General features: G+C 39.8%; 1 protein-coding gene across 1 annotated transcript in view; it reads left to right on the top strand.

Annotated features, from left to right (window-relative positions):
- The window catches only part of CCK (cholecystokinin), a 62,176-nt gene extending 47,710 nt beyond the window's left edge, over window positions 1-14,466 (top strand). Inside the window, exon 3 of the mRNA XM_069211500.1 lies at window positions 13,743-14,466. Coding sequence (XP_069067601.1) covers window positions 13,743-13,879 — 137 coding nt within the window. The 3' untranslated portion in view covers window positions 13,880-14,466. The remainder of the gene's footprint in view (window positions 1-13,742) is intronic.
- The last annotated feature ends 1,123 nt before the right edge of the window (window positions 14,467-15,589 follow it).

Genomic DNA, 15,589 nt, shown 5'->3' with positions numbered 1-15,589 from the left:
GTATAGATTTAGTATTCTTACCTCTTAACTTAACATCTACCTACCATTGTAATATGTATATCGTCATGGTAGGTAGATGTGGAGTTATGTATAGTAAACCTATACTAACCAATATATATTTAACTCTTGTGCTATTTTTGTCTTCAATGTATTGCTTGGATGTTCTAGTAACAAGGTATTTCCTACTCGATATTTGTAATTTCATCCTCTTGGTTAAGGTTCCCAGCAAACAACTCTATATTTCAATTTTTGTGTAGATTGAAGGAACCCTCTTAACCTAAGAACTGTGCACATACGCATTGTTCTAGCACCAAGATGATAAGGTTGCATACTTGGAATAGTGAACTCACACCCCATAGTTATGACACTCAAGTAGTTTCATTTTCCCATTTCTCTGTCGGACGCCACAACAGCTTGCATCGGAGTAATGATGTTTAAAACCCAAGCGTAATATGTGTATTAATGGAAAGGACTCACCATCTCAGGAAGCAATTTATACCTACATGGTACCCAGACCCCCACTTTTCCCCTGTGTGGGAACTGATCCTACCTGTTACACCTCTAGGTGGTTATATGTCAGAATATCATAATACAAAAGTATTGTATAACATAAATATGATTTCCTAAATATTGTTTACAAAACTATTGTATACCACTGGGTGTACATTTTCTATTATTCAGTCCAATGGGGTAACTTTTGTGTGATGACATTTAGAGTTAGAGATATATGTCAGACAGTATTCTCACTAGAATGTGGTGGTACAATATTTCCATTCTGGAATGTTTCTCACATATAAGGCATGCTATAGTATGCTGTAAAAAGATGACAAACTGTAAGGTTCCACAGCTCAGGTGTGGATTCCCCCTGTTAGTTTACTGAGGGATTGTGTTCACCTTAGTTTCTGCGTTTCAATTATGGGAACAAACCCCTACCTCGTGGTTGACATTGTTGATTAACTATCAATAGCTGGGGGAGCTGAGGGCTACAGGCATTTTAACGAGCATAGATAAGCAATGTGTTGAACATGTATTTGTTGCTATTTTGTATCTGTTGCCATTGGTTGTACCCATTTGCCTAACAGTGGATGCCCTATACACCACCAATAATAAAAAATACATTTCATGAATAGAAAACAAGTGTATTCACTACATCCACTGAGATTTGAGGGACTATTTAAACGGTCGTCTGGGTTCTGGACGTTGGATCTCATTCCTAAAGAATGGCTTATGAGTAGATGTGCCAGAATTACTTCTGTGATTTTTTTACATTCAAAAGCGACTAGAAGATGTTGAACAGTATCCAATATAGCCGAAAATATTTTAGTTTCTCCTTAATGAAACTTTCCACAATTTCGTGTTTTATCACCCAGTTCCCTCCCAAATAGGAAAATCCTGGAGCACATATAATGCACCTGTCAAGCAAACTTGTTTGACATCTTAATGGTTTCCTCATGTAGCAATGATGTAAGATTTGAATGACTAAACCTTTAATCAGCAATAAAATTAGTTAATTAAGACAAATGTATGGGTGGTTAGAATTCATTTAAAATTCTTCTTGTTCTAAATTCAATGATGAAAAAACCCAGGGCATTGCATTAGTGAAAACCATAAAGTAAAAACATACACTATTCTTGAAAAAACACAAAGGCCCTTATGTACAAAACCATTTTGTGGTTAGAAAGGATCTGGTTCGTAGAATCAGAGCATTTCCAATCTAAAAACGGCATTTTTGTATTCTCAAATCCAGAATTGCAATTCAGTAACATGATACAGAATGTTAACGAATCACAATTTGGGTTTAGGAATAGATACAGAATCGGTATTTGGAAGGGGGTGTTAAGGGAGTCTCTACCAGACACTGACTCCTTTAGGCATGTATTAATGTTTTATGACTGAAATCTGGTGACAAAACATTAATATTTTACCACCGCATCAAAGGAGGTGCTAGGCTATTAACAAACTGGAAGGGTCCCAAAGATACCCTTTTCCCTTTGTGAATGTTTACAAAAAACGTTTTTAGGCAGTGGTCCCTTGAACCATTCCCTACTCCTAAAACCGATTTATGTAATATTTAATTACTTTTAAATACATCCCATTTTCCGTTGAGGGAAATGGGCTGCATTTAAAACAAAAATAAAGTTTTATTTAAAAGCAATAAAAGACATGATGGTTCGCTGACCCCAGCAGGCCACCATGCATGTGAACAAGGCCAATGGTAGTGAGCCACAATATACGCCTTACTTCATGTATAAGTGAGATAGGTCAAATTGCAACTCACTACGATTTTGTGTTTTGTGACCCAACCTATTAATACATAGGTCAGTTCGCAAAATACTAATGGATTCGGTAGAAGTCGATGCGCAAACTACGGCTACTTCTACAGAATCCAATTTTGCACACTCCATTTAAGAAATCGCAAATCGTTGCTGGTTGCAATTTACGATTTCATAAACAACATCTTTGTACATGATGACCAAAATATCACATTCCATAACTGTTTTAACAACTTGTTGTGGGATTCCTCGTTGATTTACATCCATTTCATTCCTTCGGTCACCCATGAAACAGGAAGGGGCAGATTTACAAAATGTATACGGCTGCCAACAATCAAAGTTAAGGTCTGCTTTGTGCAGGGGAAGAGAGCAGTACAGATAGAAAGGACCTACGGCTGCTGTCCTCCCTGTTGCTTGTGCACAAATAGGCTGCCTAGCGCCACGCACACAATGTGTCTGTTAGGGAAGAATGGAGTCCAGTTTGCAGATGAAATACAGAAGGTAACGCGCAGAGATCAGGACTTCAGTTATTTACCAAAGTCTTTATTTTGAAAATCACTTCGGAGGGGGAGTGGGACATTATCCTCCCTACTTCATTGCATAGACATAAGCAAAGTCCCATTAAACCAAGATTTCCAACGTAAAACGATCCCACTAATCTGAGTGTTGATTTGATTTTTAATCCAAGAGACAGTTGTCTTGTTTGACATAAACTTGGAGCAATGTATTTTTGAGGAAAAGCATCCTTAAATATTTATGGCGCGAAATGGAAAAGGATGGAAATCCTCGAGACAGTTAACGTGTGAAAAAAACGTACGTGCCAAAAATGCAAAAAATAAATAAAACAAATTTGATTAAAACTTTAGAGGAACAAGCTGTTGCAAAATTCCAAACTATAAAGTAAAAACTGCATAGCAAAAGTCCGTCTACCTACCGTAGCAGCTAGTTAGCCAGCAGGCAACATCTAGAACTCAGTGCATGGCAATAAGTGCTGCTAAAACCAGATGGACATTTCTACAGCCAATGTTCTCTCTAATATCTCTTCTCTTGTGGCTTGTTGGAGCGCTTGGTGCGTAAGTGAGTAGAGAAGGTTGTGTGGGAGTTGGGGTTAGCAACCACAGAAGCAGTACATATATAGAGTCATGTAAGGGTGATGGTTCGTCAACACCTGTACGTTACATTACACAAAATGCTGATGGCTGAGCTCACCATCTCCAAAGATTTCAGTGTTAACTTGAATGGAAAAAATCAGTTTTGTAGTGTTACTTTGGCAGATGTATACACCTCTCTAGGGGCCATGGTTGTAAAATATTACAGAACTTAGGAAATCCAAATAGGTTGTGGTCATGGCTCACTATTATGTTGATTCTTGCACGTTTTACACTGTGATGGCACTTGCACCTAATTAATATGCAATTACTAATGTATTCTGCAGCACACACAAAAAAAGGAAAGAGCCTTTCAGGATTGTTTTTGTGCAGGAAGGTGTGCTTCTTGCATAAAAGCAATCCTGCGTGCAACACAGGCACCCTTGTACATATGGTGCAAGGGTGTCTGCATTGGCGCTAGGGTGGCAAAAAGACGTTGGCACAGGGGGAAAGGACAAGAATACATCGTGTTGGATAAATACAGCATATTCCTGCCCTTTCCCCTTGGTCAGGGCAATGCACCTAGGCGACTTGCTAGCTGCCCTGAACACAAAGACCATAAATATGGGAATAAGTGCAGTAGTATCTAAGGCAGTGGACTAACAGTGGTAATCATTCCTTATTAAAAGAGTGTATTGCTATTCACGCTTTCATGCTTTCAATAATAACTCTTAACTCAGAATGAGGGTGCACGTTGGGAATAAATGCTGTCTGGAGTACTCGATTTAGATAAATGCACACAATACTGTATTGGCGTAAAACGTTGTACGGGTCATGAGGTGCTTTTAGGTGATAAGTTTTTTTTTGTTATTATTACTTCATTGAATGCGTCATTCATTCACATGTCATACACGCACCTCTCTATTTCAGACAGATATTGTTTGCCCTTCCCATTTTCCACTTACTCAGATTGCCTGGCACCCTCCAATTTTGGAGCATATTTATTATTTAGAGATATATTCATGTGAGTGGCTCCTCTGTGTATTTTTAGCCCGAGGCAAAGAATATTACTTTCTTTAGTTGAATTTTTTATCCTTCGGCTGATGCAGTGGTGACAGGAGCTCTGGTACCGTAAATGCTATATTAGCTGGAGACGTGATTCGAATCCTGATGTGCAGTGTTTTTGTTAATTCTCAGTATATACACATGCGACTCTACTCCGAAACGATATGTGTTTTATTAGAACCAGCTTCGTGCATAATTACAACAGTTAACCAAGATTGGAATTTCCAGACACGATTCCCTGGTGTTTCATTGCTGTGTTCTGACGTTTTCCCCCGCTTCACACGTGATATTTTGTGTTTCACGAAAACTAACTTGTAAATTGCAAGTATGTACCTTACAAATCTAATGTTTTAATTAGATACTTGCCGACTACCTAAAACGTTCAGCCTGTGTCAAGCCTCCTTACACCCTATAACATGTGACAGAGACATACATCATCGTGTGTTTTGGTGACGGATCAGGTTTGGTAAAATATACACACAGCTACAGAGTAAGCTGTGCTAGTTCACGTTTCAATCCGAGTACTTGTTAATTATGAGTGTTTAAGTATGACACATAAAGAATAACGGTATGTAAAAATATTCAAATTGAGTACGACTACTCTTTAAAACAATTACAATTACAGTGCATGCGTCCCCCAATTCAAAAGTGCTCTTTTTTCCTTTTATGGAAACATCACGAATTAAATATGCTCTTTTATTCTGAATGGACATACACTGGAGAAGGTCGATCAAAACGTGTAGCCAACAGTTACTTGAGATTTAATACTCCATTGTTTCGATCCTAAGAGGGCTCTTTCTCATTTCTCTGTATCAGTTTAGGGGACACTTAGTTTCTCTAGTTAATCTTGAGTGCGAGACACGACCTAACTTTTGAGCTCCCTAGCAAGCAAAGCGATAGTTCTGCTAGGAGAGGAATCATGTTCCTACTTTCAGATTTTTCACATATCACTCATTATTGTTACAACTTGTGCTCCCTCCACACTTGTGTGTGTGTGTGCGTGTGCGTGCGCGCCTAATGATGGAGTAGGAGATACAATACCGTACTCTTTGATTAAAGTTTGGAGTGGAAATAGATTTGTGGAAGAAATGAATGTCATTGTAAGGTCAAGTAAGCATAGATGATGAAGACTGGGGGTCTTCCTACAATAGGATGCATAATCAGGATATACCCAAAGATATTATTATTGAGATGGACGGAAATATGGGGTTGTTGCCTAGCGCATTGGCAGGAAAAACTAGTTATGTGATGCTTAACTGGAACTAAGTACAACATACATTGACACAATCAGTAGGTCTGCCTTAAATGTGCCGAGGCATTTAATCTCAAACATTCATAAATGCCGTTTACATGTGTTGCATTCACAAATGCTGTTTATTTCAGTAAAACCTGTTCCATTGACTTTTCCAATGCTGGGAAGAGGTGCCAAAAATGGATGCATATAGAAGATAAAGAAAAGGTGTGATAAACAATGTGATATATTGAGTGTACTTTTAAGATGTAAAATAGTCCCTCCTGCATTCCACAGACTTCCTGGAAGGCGGAAATCAAACAGTCAACAGCATGCGATAAGAGAGTAATCTATGAATATTTTAACATTGAGGAGATTGTTCTTTAGTTGCTACTTAGACATGATGGGGTAGTGAAAGAGTACATCAGGTGGGAGAGCCTCAGTTAAAGGAGACCATGATAAGAACGGTTCAAGTAATGAGGCACTGTGAATGTAGAACGGACAGGATGCCTGCTTGTACATCAATAATGACACCTGTTTTTAAAAGTTTCATCTATTCTAGTGTTTATTCCGCCTTTACTTCATATGCGTAATAAAAGCAACAAACTACATGATTGTGACACAAGTAGGGCTCTCAAATGGGCGAACCTTCGCTCTATACTTTTACATATAATTGCACGTTCAATAGCTAAAGCAGATTATGAGGTCAATGTGCTTAGATGAGGAGCTAAATGATCTAACAGGCCTGAACAGCAGGGCTGAACCCTGATACTCAACCCCTTTTCAATTGCTGGATGATTGTGTCAGAGAAGCTTGTGATAGAGGGGTACAGTTTGAGCAAGTTGGTTATACAGCAGCCGGAACCCCTTAAAGTTAGTTCAGTGATACTGTGAAAATTGAGCAAGTAAGCACAAGTCAAGCACAAGGAAGAAGTGGAAATACATATTCCGAGTCAATCGTTGCAATTACAAGCACCAAAAAGTAATACAATAGCTATGAAGGTTGCCATGACCAGGTGCACACTATCGCATTTTATACACAATAGAAGCACAAATTCTGCTCATTAGCTGTTTGCAGTCTTCAATGACTTCCTTAATCTGCAGTGCCATTCAAGTAGGGCTCCAATTTTCCAGAGATAGTTTGACGAGTTACCTAGCTTCTTTATGCATAAAGTTAAATCCATTTATGCAGGACTAAAGCTCAGTCATAATCCTCAGAAAGACAGACTGTACCCTTCCATTCTTCCCAGTGTGGAACTGGATTGGTCTTTGTCTTCAGTCTTTAATATGGAACAGGTTGGTATTCTTGTTGCTGCTATTAAATCATGATCACCCGAAAAAGTTTATTTGAGGCAGGTTTTAGGTCTTTGGCTTTGGCTGTCACAGACTAGATCACCAGGTTCACTGTTGTCTTTTTACTCTCCAGGGTGGGCCTTACAAAGTGGAATGAACAGTATTTTATCCTTTTTAAACAAATCCAAGAAGGATGCAGGAGAGGTCAACAGCTATCGACCTATAAGCATGTTTTCAACTTCTTTAGGAAACTAGTAGCTAAGCAGTTGTCTTGCTTCTAAGATACTAATGCTCCTGAAAACTGGGCTTTTAATAAAGTTGAAACAGAGAGACAGCTTTTACTATTATTACTAACTGTCAGTCAGGTTTCTCTGAGCTTTAGCAAACTGGAATCAAATTGCAAAATGTATAGTTAGGTCTCTGGTAATAAATTATATTCCAGAGAATGTATGTTTAAAATATTGAGTGCAAGAATATCATACTACCAAATTATTGTAGCCAGAATGTTGATAAGCTCAAGTAAGAATTTATAGGTTAAGCACAGATTTCTTAAAGCCCCATCTGCATAAAACAAAGTTATATCTCATATCACAGTCCATATCTGCAGAGTTAAGAATAATAAATTGATACTTACCTATATATGGTGTGACTACAAAATTGCTGTAGGGTATTTAAAACATGATATTCTGGTAGAATATATTTCCAGAAAACACTGATCACAATTTTTATAATATGGGCTTCTAACCTGACTCACACATCTGACAGCAGGTATACATTTGGAACATGTTTGTGGTCTCTCAAGCCAAATATAAATCTAATTAACCTATTTTTCACAACTTCTAGATTAACCACTGGTTCTTGTGACATATTCAAATACACAGATGAGCAATAGGTAAGCATAGAGAACACTTTGATTTAGGACCATATGATGAAGTGGGTTGTACCAAGCAATGGACACATTCTATATGGATTAAATATATGATAGAAGGCCAATTTCATTTCCGCAAGGACTTGCAGCATGAAAAAAAACATAATCCATCCCAAGGTTCTGCATTCTTTTTTCAGTTTCTGACGTGGCCCAGCTGGTTGGTCAGGCAAACGTGTTTGTGGCAAAATTTGCAGAGAGCAGTGTCGGAATCTCCGCTTTGCCTCTCTTTAAGAAAGGTTAGTTCTTGGAAATCCACCCTTTTATGGATGATAGGGAAGTTGAAATGTTTTACTGTCAGCACATTTTTTGGGGGATCTAGAATGACCTTCATATCACCAGCATCTAGTTGATTTCTCAGACCATCCCCTTAATGATCAACACCAGAGGGCCCATACATATTTGGTCTGGCGTATGAGACAGTCCATCCACATTGGTTGAGAATCCTATGCTCACTGTAAAAAATTTAGTACCTAAAATTGAGAGTAAAAACTGCCAAGTCTACTACAGAATGTAGAGATACCAACTTTGAACCTACTGGATTTTTTTGAATGACACATACTTTCTGACTTCTATGTTCAGCAACACTACAGATGACCCTCAAGAAGTGGACATTGTTTTATTTCATGAGTCATCCCACCCATACCATGAATTAACTATTAAAACTGTATGTACTGCAATATTTACCTGTCAGAGAAAAATACAGACCTCCAAGACAGAAAGCTGATGCAAAAAACAAGGATAATACATGTTAAGTGATAGTGACCACTGAACAAAACCTTTTCTTCTCTGTGAAGGTTCAAATAAATATTCTGGTACTCACTGAGACAGCAAAAAATGTAACATCAGTATAGCTTGTATCCCACCTTTATAATGCATCCAAACAATAAGAAGCCACTACATGCCGAGCAATACAACACATTTATTGCTACAGTGCAGAAAGTAACAATGAGCTAAGTTACAACACATTACATTTAAAATATTATTAAGGTATGAGGTGGGTGGGTTTAATGGCTATCAGTGATGTTTAGAGGGGCTTTCATAGTTCAGGCATGGGAAGTGGTAAGGGTAATAAGGGATTTTTAGGGTTCAAGCCTGGGTAGAAGTAAGGGGTGGTAAGGCTTTTTAGGGTTTAGGGATGGGTAGTGTTAAAGGTAGTAAGTGTATTTTAGGGTTCAGTTATGGTAGGATTGTAGGCTAGTAGGGTTGTTCTAGGGTTCCTGGATGGTTAGTGGTAAAGTGTAGTCGGGGGATCCAAAGTTCTGGGTTGGTAGTGGTAAGGGACAGTAGGGCATTTTCAGGGTTCAGGGATGGGTACTGGTAGGAGTTAGGTAGGGATTTGTAAGGTACATGGGTAGGTAGTAATAAGGAATAGTAGGATTTTTAACTGGTTCAGGATAGAAGTTATAAGAAATTGGAGTATCAGCTCAAGGGGTGAAGATGGATTTCAAATAAGAATAACAAACCTTGTCAGGGTGAGCCACTTAAGCGACTAAATAAACCCATGCTTAAACTCCTGGGAGCTTTGCACAAAACAGTCAGACTTCACTTAGATGCAATGTGTAAAGTATTCATGCAGTACTTAAACAGTAATAAAATGAAAACAGAACACAAGAACAATCCCAAACCAATTTAAAAAGTAGAGTAAAATTAAATAATTAAAATGGCACAAAAATTCTAAAAATCCAATAACTTGAACTGGAGATATGATTTTTTTAAGTTTCAATTGAAAATAGTGACAAAAAGCACAAAGCACCATTCACGGTTATTTGGTCATGATAGGCTAGGTCAAAGTGAACAGATAACCGGATGACTGCAATGGAGTGCGTGGCAGTTACAGGGACCAGGTTTGTCCCAGAGGTGAGTTTATCTTCTTAGTCCAACTCTACACAAGAAGCCTCAGTTGGGACTTTGTGTTGGTGGTACAGGCGTTTTAGGCTCAAAGAGCTGGGTACCAGTTGGAGCTTTGCGTTGCTGGGAAATGTGGTGTGGTTGTTGTCGATGCAAAGAGCCCTGTGCGGATGAAGTCCAGAGTCCTTGGCCATGTAGGTTGAATTGCAAGTTGGATGCACATACTGCATTGGCCTCAGTTATGTCAGCTTGCATATGTGTGGAGACTGGGAATGATTCCTTTTCGACACCCGTAGTCCAGAGGAATACACTCTGGCACCAGCTAAGAGTCAAGGACCTGGTGAGACACATCTTAGGGGCCTGGACTCACTCCAACAGAAGCACCTACTCTGGTCCAGGTGATGCTGGTCAGCTGGGCAGTTGCAGGAAAGGCCTCTGGAAGCTTTGGATGTTTGTTGTCCCTTGTAGCTCAATAAGAAGGTCAGCCGACTGACCCTTGTAGCCACTTCTGGCATCCTGAGTTCAAGCAAGCAGGTTCAGACTTCCTTCTTCAGACAGCAGAGCAGTTCTTCTTTTGAATATTCTGATTCCCAAGATTGTTCTGATGAGAGATTATGACAGTGCCAAGTTTATACCCAGTGCCAGCCCTTGTATGGGTGTCACCCACTTTGTCTAACCCTAACAAGTTCTGGTCAGTTCTTCCCCTTCCCCTAGGCCTGGCTCCTATGGAAACAAAGGGCAGGTAGGCTCAGGTGTGGACTACATTTGCTAGTGACAGGCAAAGCAGCTTTGGAAGTCAGGAAGGTAGCTAGCACAACCCTCAGGCTGCCCTTTCTAGCTAAGGAAAGGCTGAAAACAACTTTGCCACTTTTTAGCAGGAGTACATTGTGAAGAGTCATAATGCAAACAAAAATGGGTTAAAAAAAACGGGGTAGTGAAGGCAAAAAGCCTGGGGTGAATCTATGTCAAAGGTGGACAGGTCAACATTCTCTTTTCCAAGTAATTTCAATACAGTCATCTTTTCAATCTGGGGTTAACACATTCACTTTCATTGAATGATGTTAGTTCAAAGCAGATTGTACATTGACAATGCCATTTATAGTGCACTTAAACACACAAATGAATGACTTCAAAAGGCACAAAGTTCTGTAGCAGAACCAGCTCTAGGGATAGGTGTAGTAAAATTTTGCACCAATTGTGCATTTCTTTTATAATGTAAACCCAGTGCAAAGCATAATGGTGGTATTTACTTTCAAGCACAAATCAGTGGCCATTCCATGGGTCCTACATGGGTGTTCGACTGCAGTCACACATGGGTTTCCTCATGAATCTCTATTTACTAACAATTGTAGACAGTGATTTGTTCCAAACACCTTACATCTCTTTGAAGCAGGTGTAATGAAGGAGAAAGGTTTTAATTTCTCCATACTGTTAAAAAAATGCACGTGTACTGCATTGCACAGCACACACAAAAGTCAGAAAAGTATTAAACTAAACTTTTTGTACGCGTTGGTGCCATTTCAATCTATGCTTGACCGAATGCACATACCCTTGCACTGTTTTGAAAGGCACAGGCCCGTATTTATACTCCGTTTGCGCCGAATTAGCGTCGTTTTTTTCAACGCAAATTCGGCGCAAAACTAACGCCATATTTATACTTTGGCGTTAGACGCGTCTAGCGCCAAAGTATGGGCAAATAGCGTCATTTTTTTGCGTGAACGCCTTCCTTGCGTTAATGAGATGCAAGGAAGGCGTTCCCATCTAAAAAAATGACGGCGACGCAAATGCGTCGTATTTATACTCCCGGGCAAAAATCACGCCCGGGAGTGGTCGGGTCAAAAAACCCCGCATTTGCGCCACTTTTTAACGCCTGGGTCAGGGTAGGCGTTAAGGGGCCTGTGGGCTCAAAATGAGCCCACAGGTGCCCTCCCATGCCCCCAGGGACCCCCCCTGCCACCCTTGCCCACCCCAGGAGGACACCCAAGGATGGAGGGACCCATCCCAGGGACATTCAGGTAAGTTCAGGTAAGTATAATTTTTTATTTTTTTTAATTTTTTTTTGGTGGCATAGGGGGGCCTTATTTGTGCCCCCCTACATGCCACTATGCCCAATGACCATGCCCAGGGGACATAAGTCCCCTGGGCATGGCCATTGGGCAAGGGGGCATGACTCCTGTCTTTACTAAGACAGGAGTCATTTAAATGGCGTCTGGGCGTCGAAAAAAATGGCGCAAATCGGGTTGAGGCGATTTTTTTGCCTCAACCTGACTTGCCCCATTTTAAGACGCCCTAACGCCATTTTCCCCCTACGCCGGCGCTGCCTGGTCTACGTGTTTTTTTTCCACGCACACCAGGCAGCGCCGGTCTGCTAGCGCCGGCTAACGCCATTCCATAAATACGGCGCCCGCATGGCGCTTCAGAATGGCGTTAGACGGCGCTAAATTTTTTGACGCTAAACTGCGTTAGCGCAGTTTAGCGTCAAAAAGTATAAATATGGGCCACAGTGCGTTGATCCATGGCAAACTAAAGTGCGCATGCGCGGGGCAGATCAAATCTGCTGCATATCTTAGAAGATATAGCACTGTTTTTCGCTCTCCCTTTAATGAAACGCAGCGCAGCTCCTTCGGTTACTATACTTTGTTGCATTAGATTTCAACACCACCATTTCAGATGTACATGATGACTGGAACAGAGTCAAATATACACTTCCCTGGCTAGTCCACAAGGTAACCTTATGGAGATTCCTTTACTGCTAAGTACTGTGTCCAGAGTCTGTGCTGCAATGGATCTGTGAAACGCTACAAAAATATTTGTAAGTGACTTGCATAGAGAATGTATATGAAAAATGTGCATTTGGAGAAGTATCATTATTGCAATTCAGCATTTTTACATAACAAATCTGGCAGCGGGGTTAGCTTGTGATGTTTATTACATATTTTTCTTGGAAACAGCAAGACAGGAAACGGTAGCCCAATGTTAACGTGTGAAATTAACAATACTTTTTTAATTCTTGCATTTGAATATGATTGTTAAGATGAAATCAGACTTTCATAATAATGTATTGTTTGATTCACGCAGGGACGTCCGAGGGTTGTCACAGCAACAGTAATTTTGCTCCTTGTTTTATTTTTTTAGTTTTATTGGCATTTATTTTATTATGAAGGCCTATACCTGGAAGGCAACAAAGTACTTTACAAAGCACCTGGAATACTTACTGAGACAAACTACAATATCTGCAGAACAACCCGCAGAAATTGCTCATAAACTGCACTTGTAGAAGTACTGTTCTTCGCAAGCCCTGATTTGCGCTTTTTTCTTTCTCACAAAAATCAGCAGTAGTACTCCTCAAAACATGTGCTAGCTCCAGCTTTCAATAGGTATTATTGTGTGAGTTTTTGATGTTTTTGAAGGCTGCTATTTTACCAATATGTAATTGTACATGCTTTATAATAGAACATTGGGTAAAGACAATCCAATGCGCAAATGCTGATTGTTTTTGCTTCACACCAAAAACATTTGGCCTGTGGATAAAGCCTATCACCTACAATGCCATGGAGTTTGAAGATGTTCTGTTGCTTTCCTATCGTGGAAAGGGAGTTACTCCAACTCTTTTATGGAGTAAATATCTGGAGGTTTTAGGAGAGGAAGAGGGAGGAGAATAGTTTGTGAACCAGGACAAGCTCTTACATTTCTGGATGTAACTCTCAAAGCAAAGCTTGCCTTAAAACTTCAATTTCTCACATTTTGTGTGGGATTTGCTACTGATTTATTGTATACAGATGTGGGCATGCAGTTTAGCAGTAGTAAAACCATAAACACGTGTCATGCATGCGTTTCAGGACAGATGGCAGGCATTATAGGAGCCATTTCCAGCCATAAATGTTGACTCAAAATCGTAAAGGGCTTAGGAAATTAGGCCCAGGGTATTCACTGGAGTTCACAAATCATATTGTGACATACTGGTAGCTTACATCTTGCTTTGCAATTTTTCTTGATACCTATTCTCATGTTTCTTAGGTGGCCCATCTGGCAGATATGCAATTGTGCAAAACCGGCCTATCATCGACCCCACCCACCGGATAAATGACAGAGATTACATGGGCTGGATGGATTTTGGACGCCGCAGTGCCGAAGAATATGAATACTCCTCGTGAAATATCATGCCCGTTTCCAAAACGCACCGCCCTTTCTGTACAGAAAAAACATAATTAGTTGTCTTTAAAAATAAGTGTTCTATAATATATTTATTATGTACTTGATGTAAATTTGTTTGTAAAACTTTACAATGCAATATACATATGCAGATTTTCACAAGCAATGTCCCTTTGTCCTTGGTTTCTTTTCATGTACTGTTTGTTAATGCCACATTAAAACACTTTAATTCGACATCCATTTTCCTGTCACAAGTTGTTAGAAGTCTCATCATAAACTGCAGTAGAAATGCTGCCTGTGTTCTACAGTGCCACACACACGTACACACCCATTTTAGGACTTATGAAGAAACACACCATACTTAATGAGGTCGTTTAGGCAGAAAATGAACCACTGAAATAATCAGATAGTATCACTTTTATCCGCATTGAGAGTAAAACCTAATATTAGTTTACTTGTGTTAATTTCATTCATTGTTAACAATGCTTTGTATAAAATGGAGGCACCTATTATTGACAACAGTTTGCATCCTGGGAGTTGTTCCCCTTAAATAAGTGGCTTAGTTAAAAATAAATCTTTTGTTGTTTAAGTATGTGTGAAAATCTTGCTCAGTTCAACTCTTCAGAGAATAAACAGAACATCATGCTGTTGTAATAAATCATACATGTTTCATTTATGGTAAACCTGAAAGTATGTTTGCAGACCGTACTTTTAATTCGCCATTTGCAATATTGAGGAAAGTCTATTCTAACTCAACAAAATATTTTTGGTTTATTAATCAATGTTATTAAATGGACTTTGAAAAATATACTGGGCCATGGTTTGTAAAACCTTGTAAAATGTAAGCTTACTTTTGACTCAAACCAGAAGAACTGAAAGTATAACGTGCTTTAAGGCATGTTCATTTCTCATTACCTTCTGTCTGTTCATGTCTCAGCATCTCTCTTTCAACTAAGCATATATACAATCTCTCTCAATTCAAGTTAATGTTTTATCACCACATTACAGAAACCTGTTGTTCGCGGGAAAAAACAAAAGAGCAGGTGTCAGGATCTTTCCCTCAAGGAAGTGCAGGACAGCCTTGAAGGGAAGGTCTAGTGGCATACAGGGATACCTTTCCTCATCAAACTCAAAAGTGACAGTTGTCCTGCCCTGGAAATTATGTCACATCAGTTACCGGGACTTTCGGTCCCCTGAGAGCCTGCCCCGGAACTGACGTAGGTGTAGGTGGGCCAGGTAGGTTGTGACATCATGTGATCATATGTTGGTCACATGCCAGGGCCCTTGCCATATTGTCTAGGTCTATGGAATGTGTAAAATTGTACCCCTACAGGTGTGGCCATGTTACTGCACCTAAGACAACAAGTCTGGAAATGTTCAGGCTATTATGGCCCTGTACGGTTGTGTGTGTCCTCACATGGAGGAGCAGTGGAAATGCATGCCCCCCCCAGTGCTGCTGCCTAACCCTAAGAGTGCTGTTCAAATGTGACATATTTAAAAAAAAAAATCTTCATTTACCACTTGTACAGAAAGGATCAACAAGGGTGCATCTGACCTTAGGGCAAGACATTTAAAAAGCACAAGTCATAGTTGTCTTAAGGAGGGAAACTGTGTGTAAGGGGCAGATAAGTGAGGTCTGAAAAACCATGAAGGGGGGTTTCATGCCAATACGTTATTTGTAGAGGAGTTGCTACCCACCACCCCTATTATCC

The sequence above is a fragment of the Pleurodeles waltl genome, chromosome 10, assembly GCF_031143425.1.
Source record: "Pleurodeles waltl isolate 20211129_DDA chromosome 10, aPleWal1.hap1.20221129, whole genome shotgun sequence".
Taxonomy (NCBI): domain Eukaryota; kingdom Metazoa; phylum Chordata; class Amphibia; order Caudata; family Salamandridae; genus Pleurodeles; species Pleurodeles waltl.
Note: the sequence above shows the minus strand (reverse complement) of the source record. Positions and strands in the feature narration are given on the sequence as shown.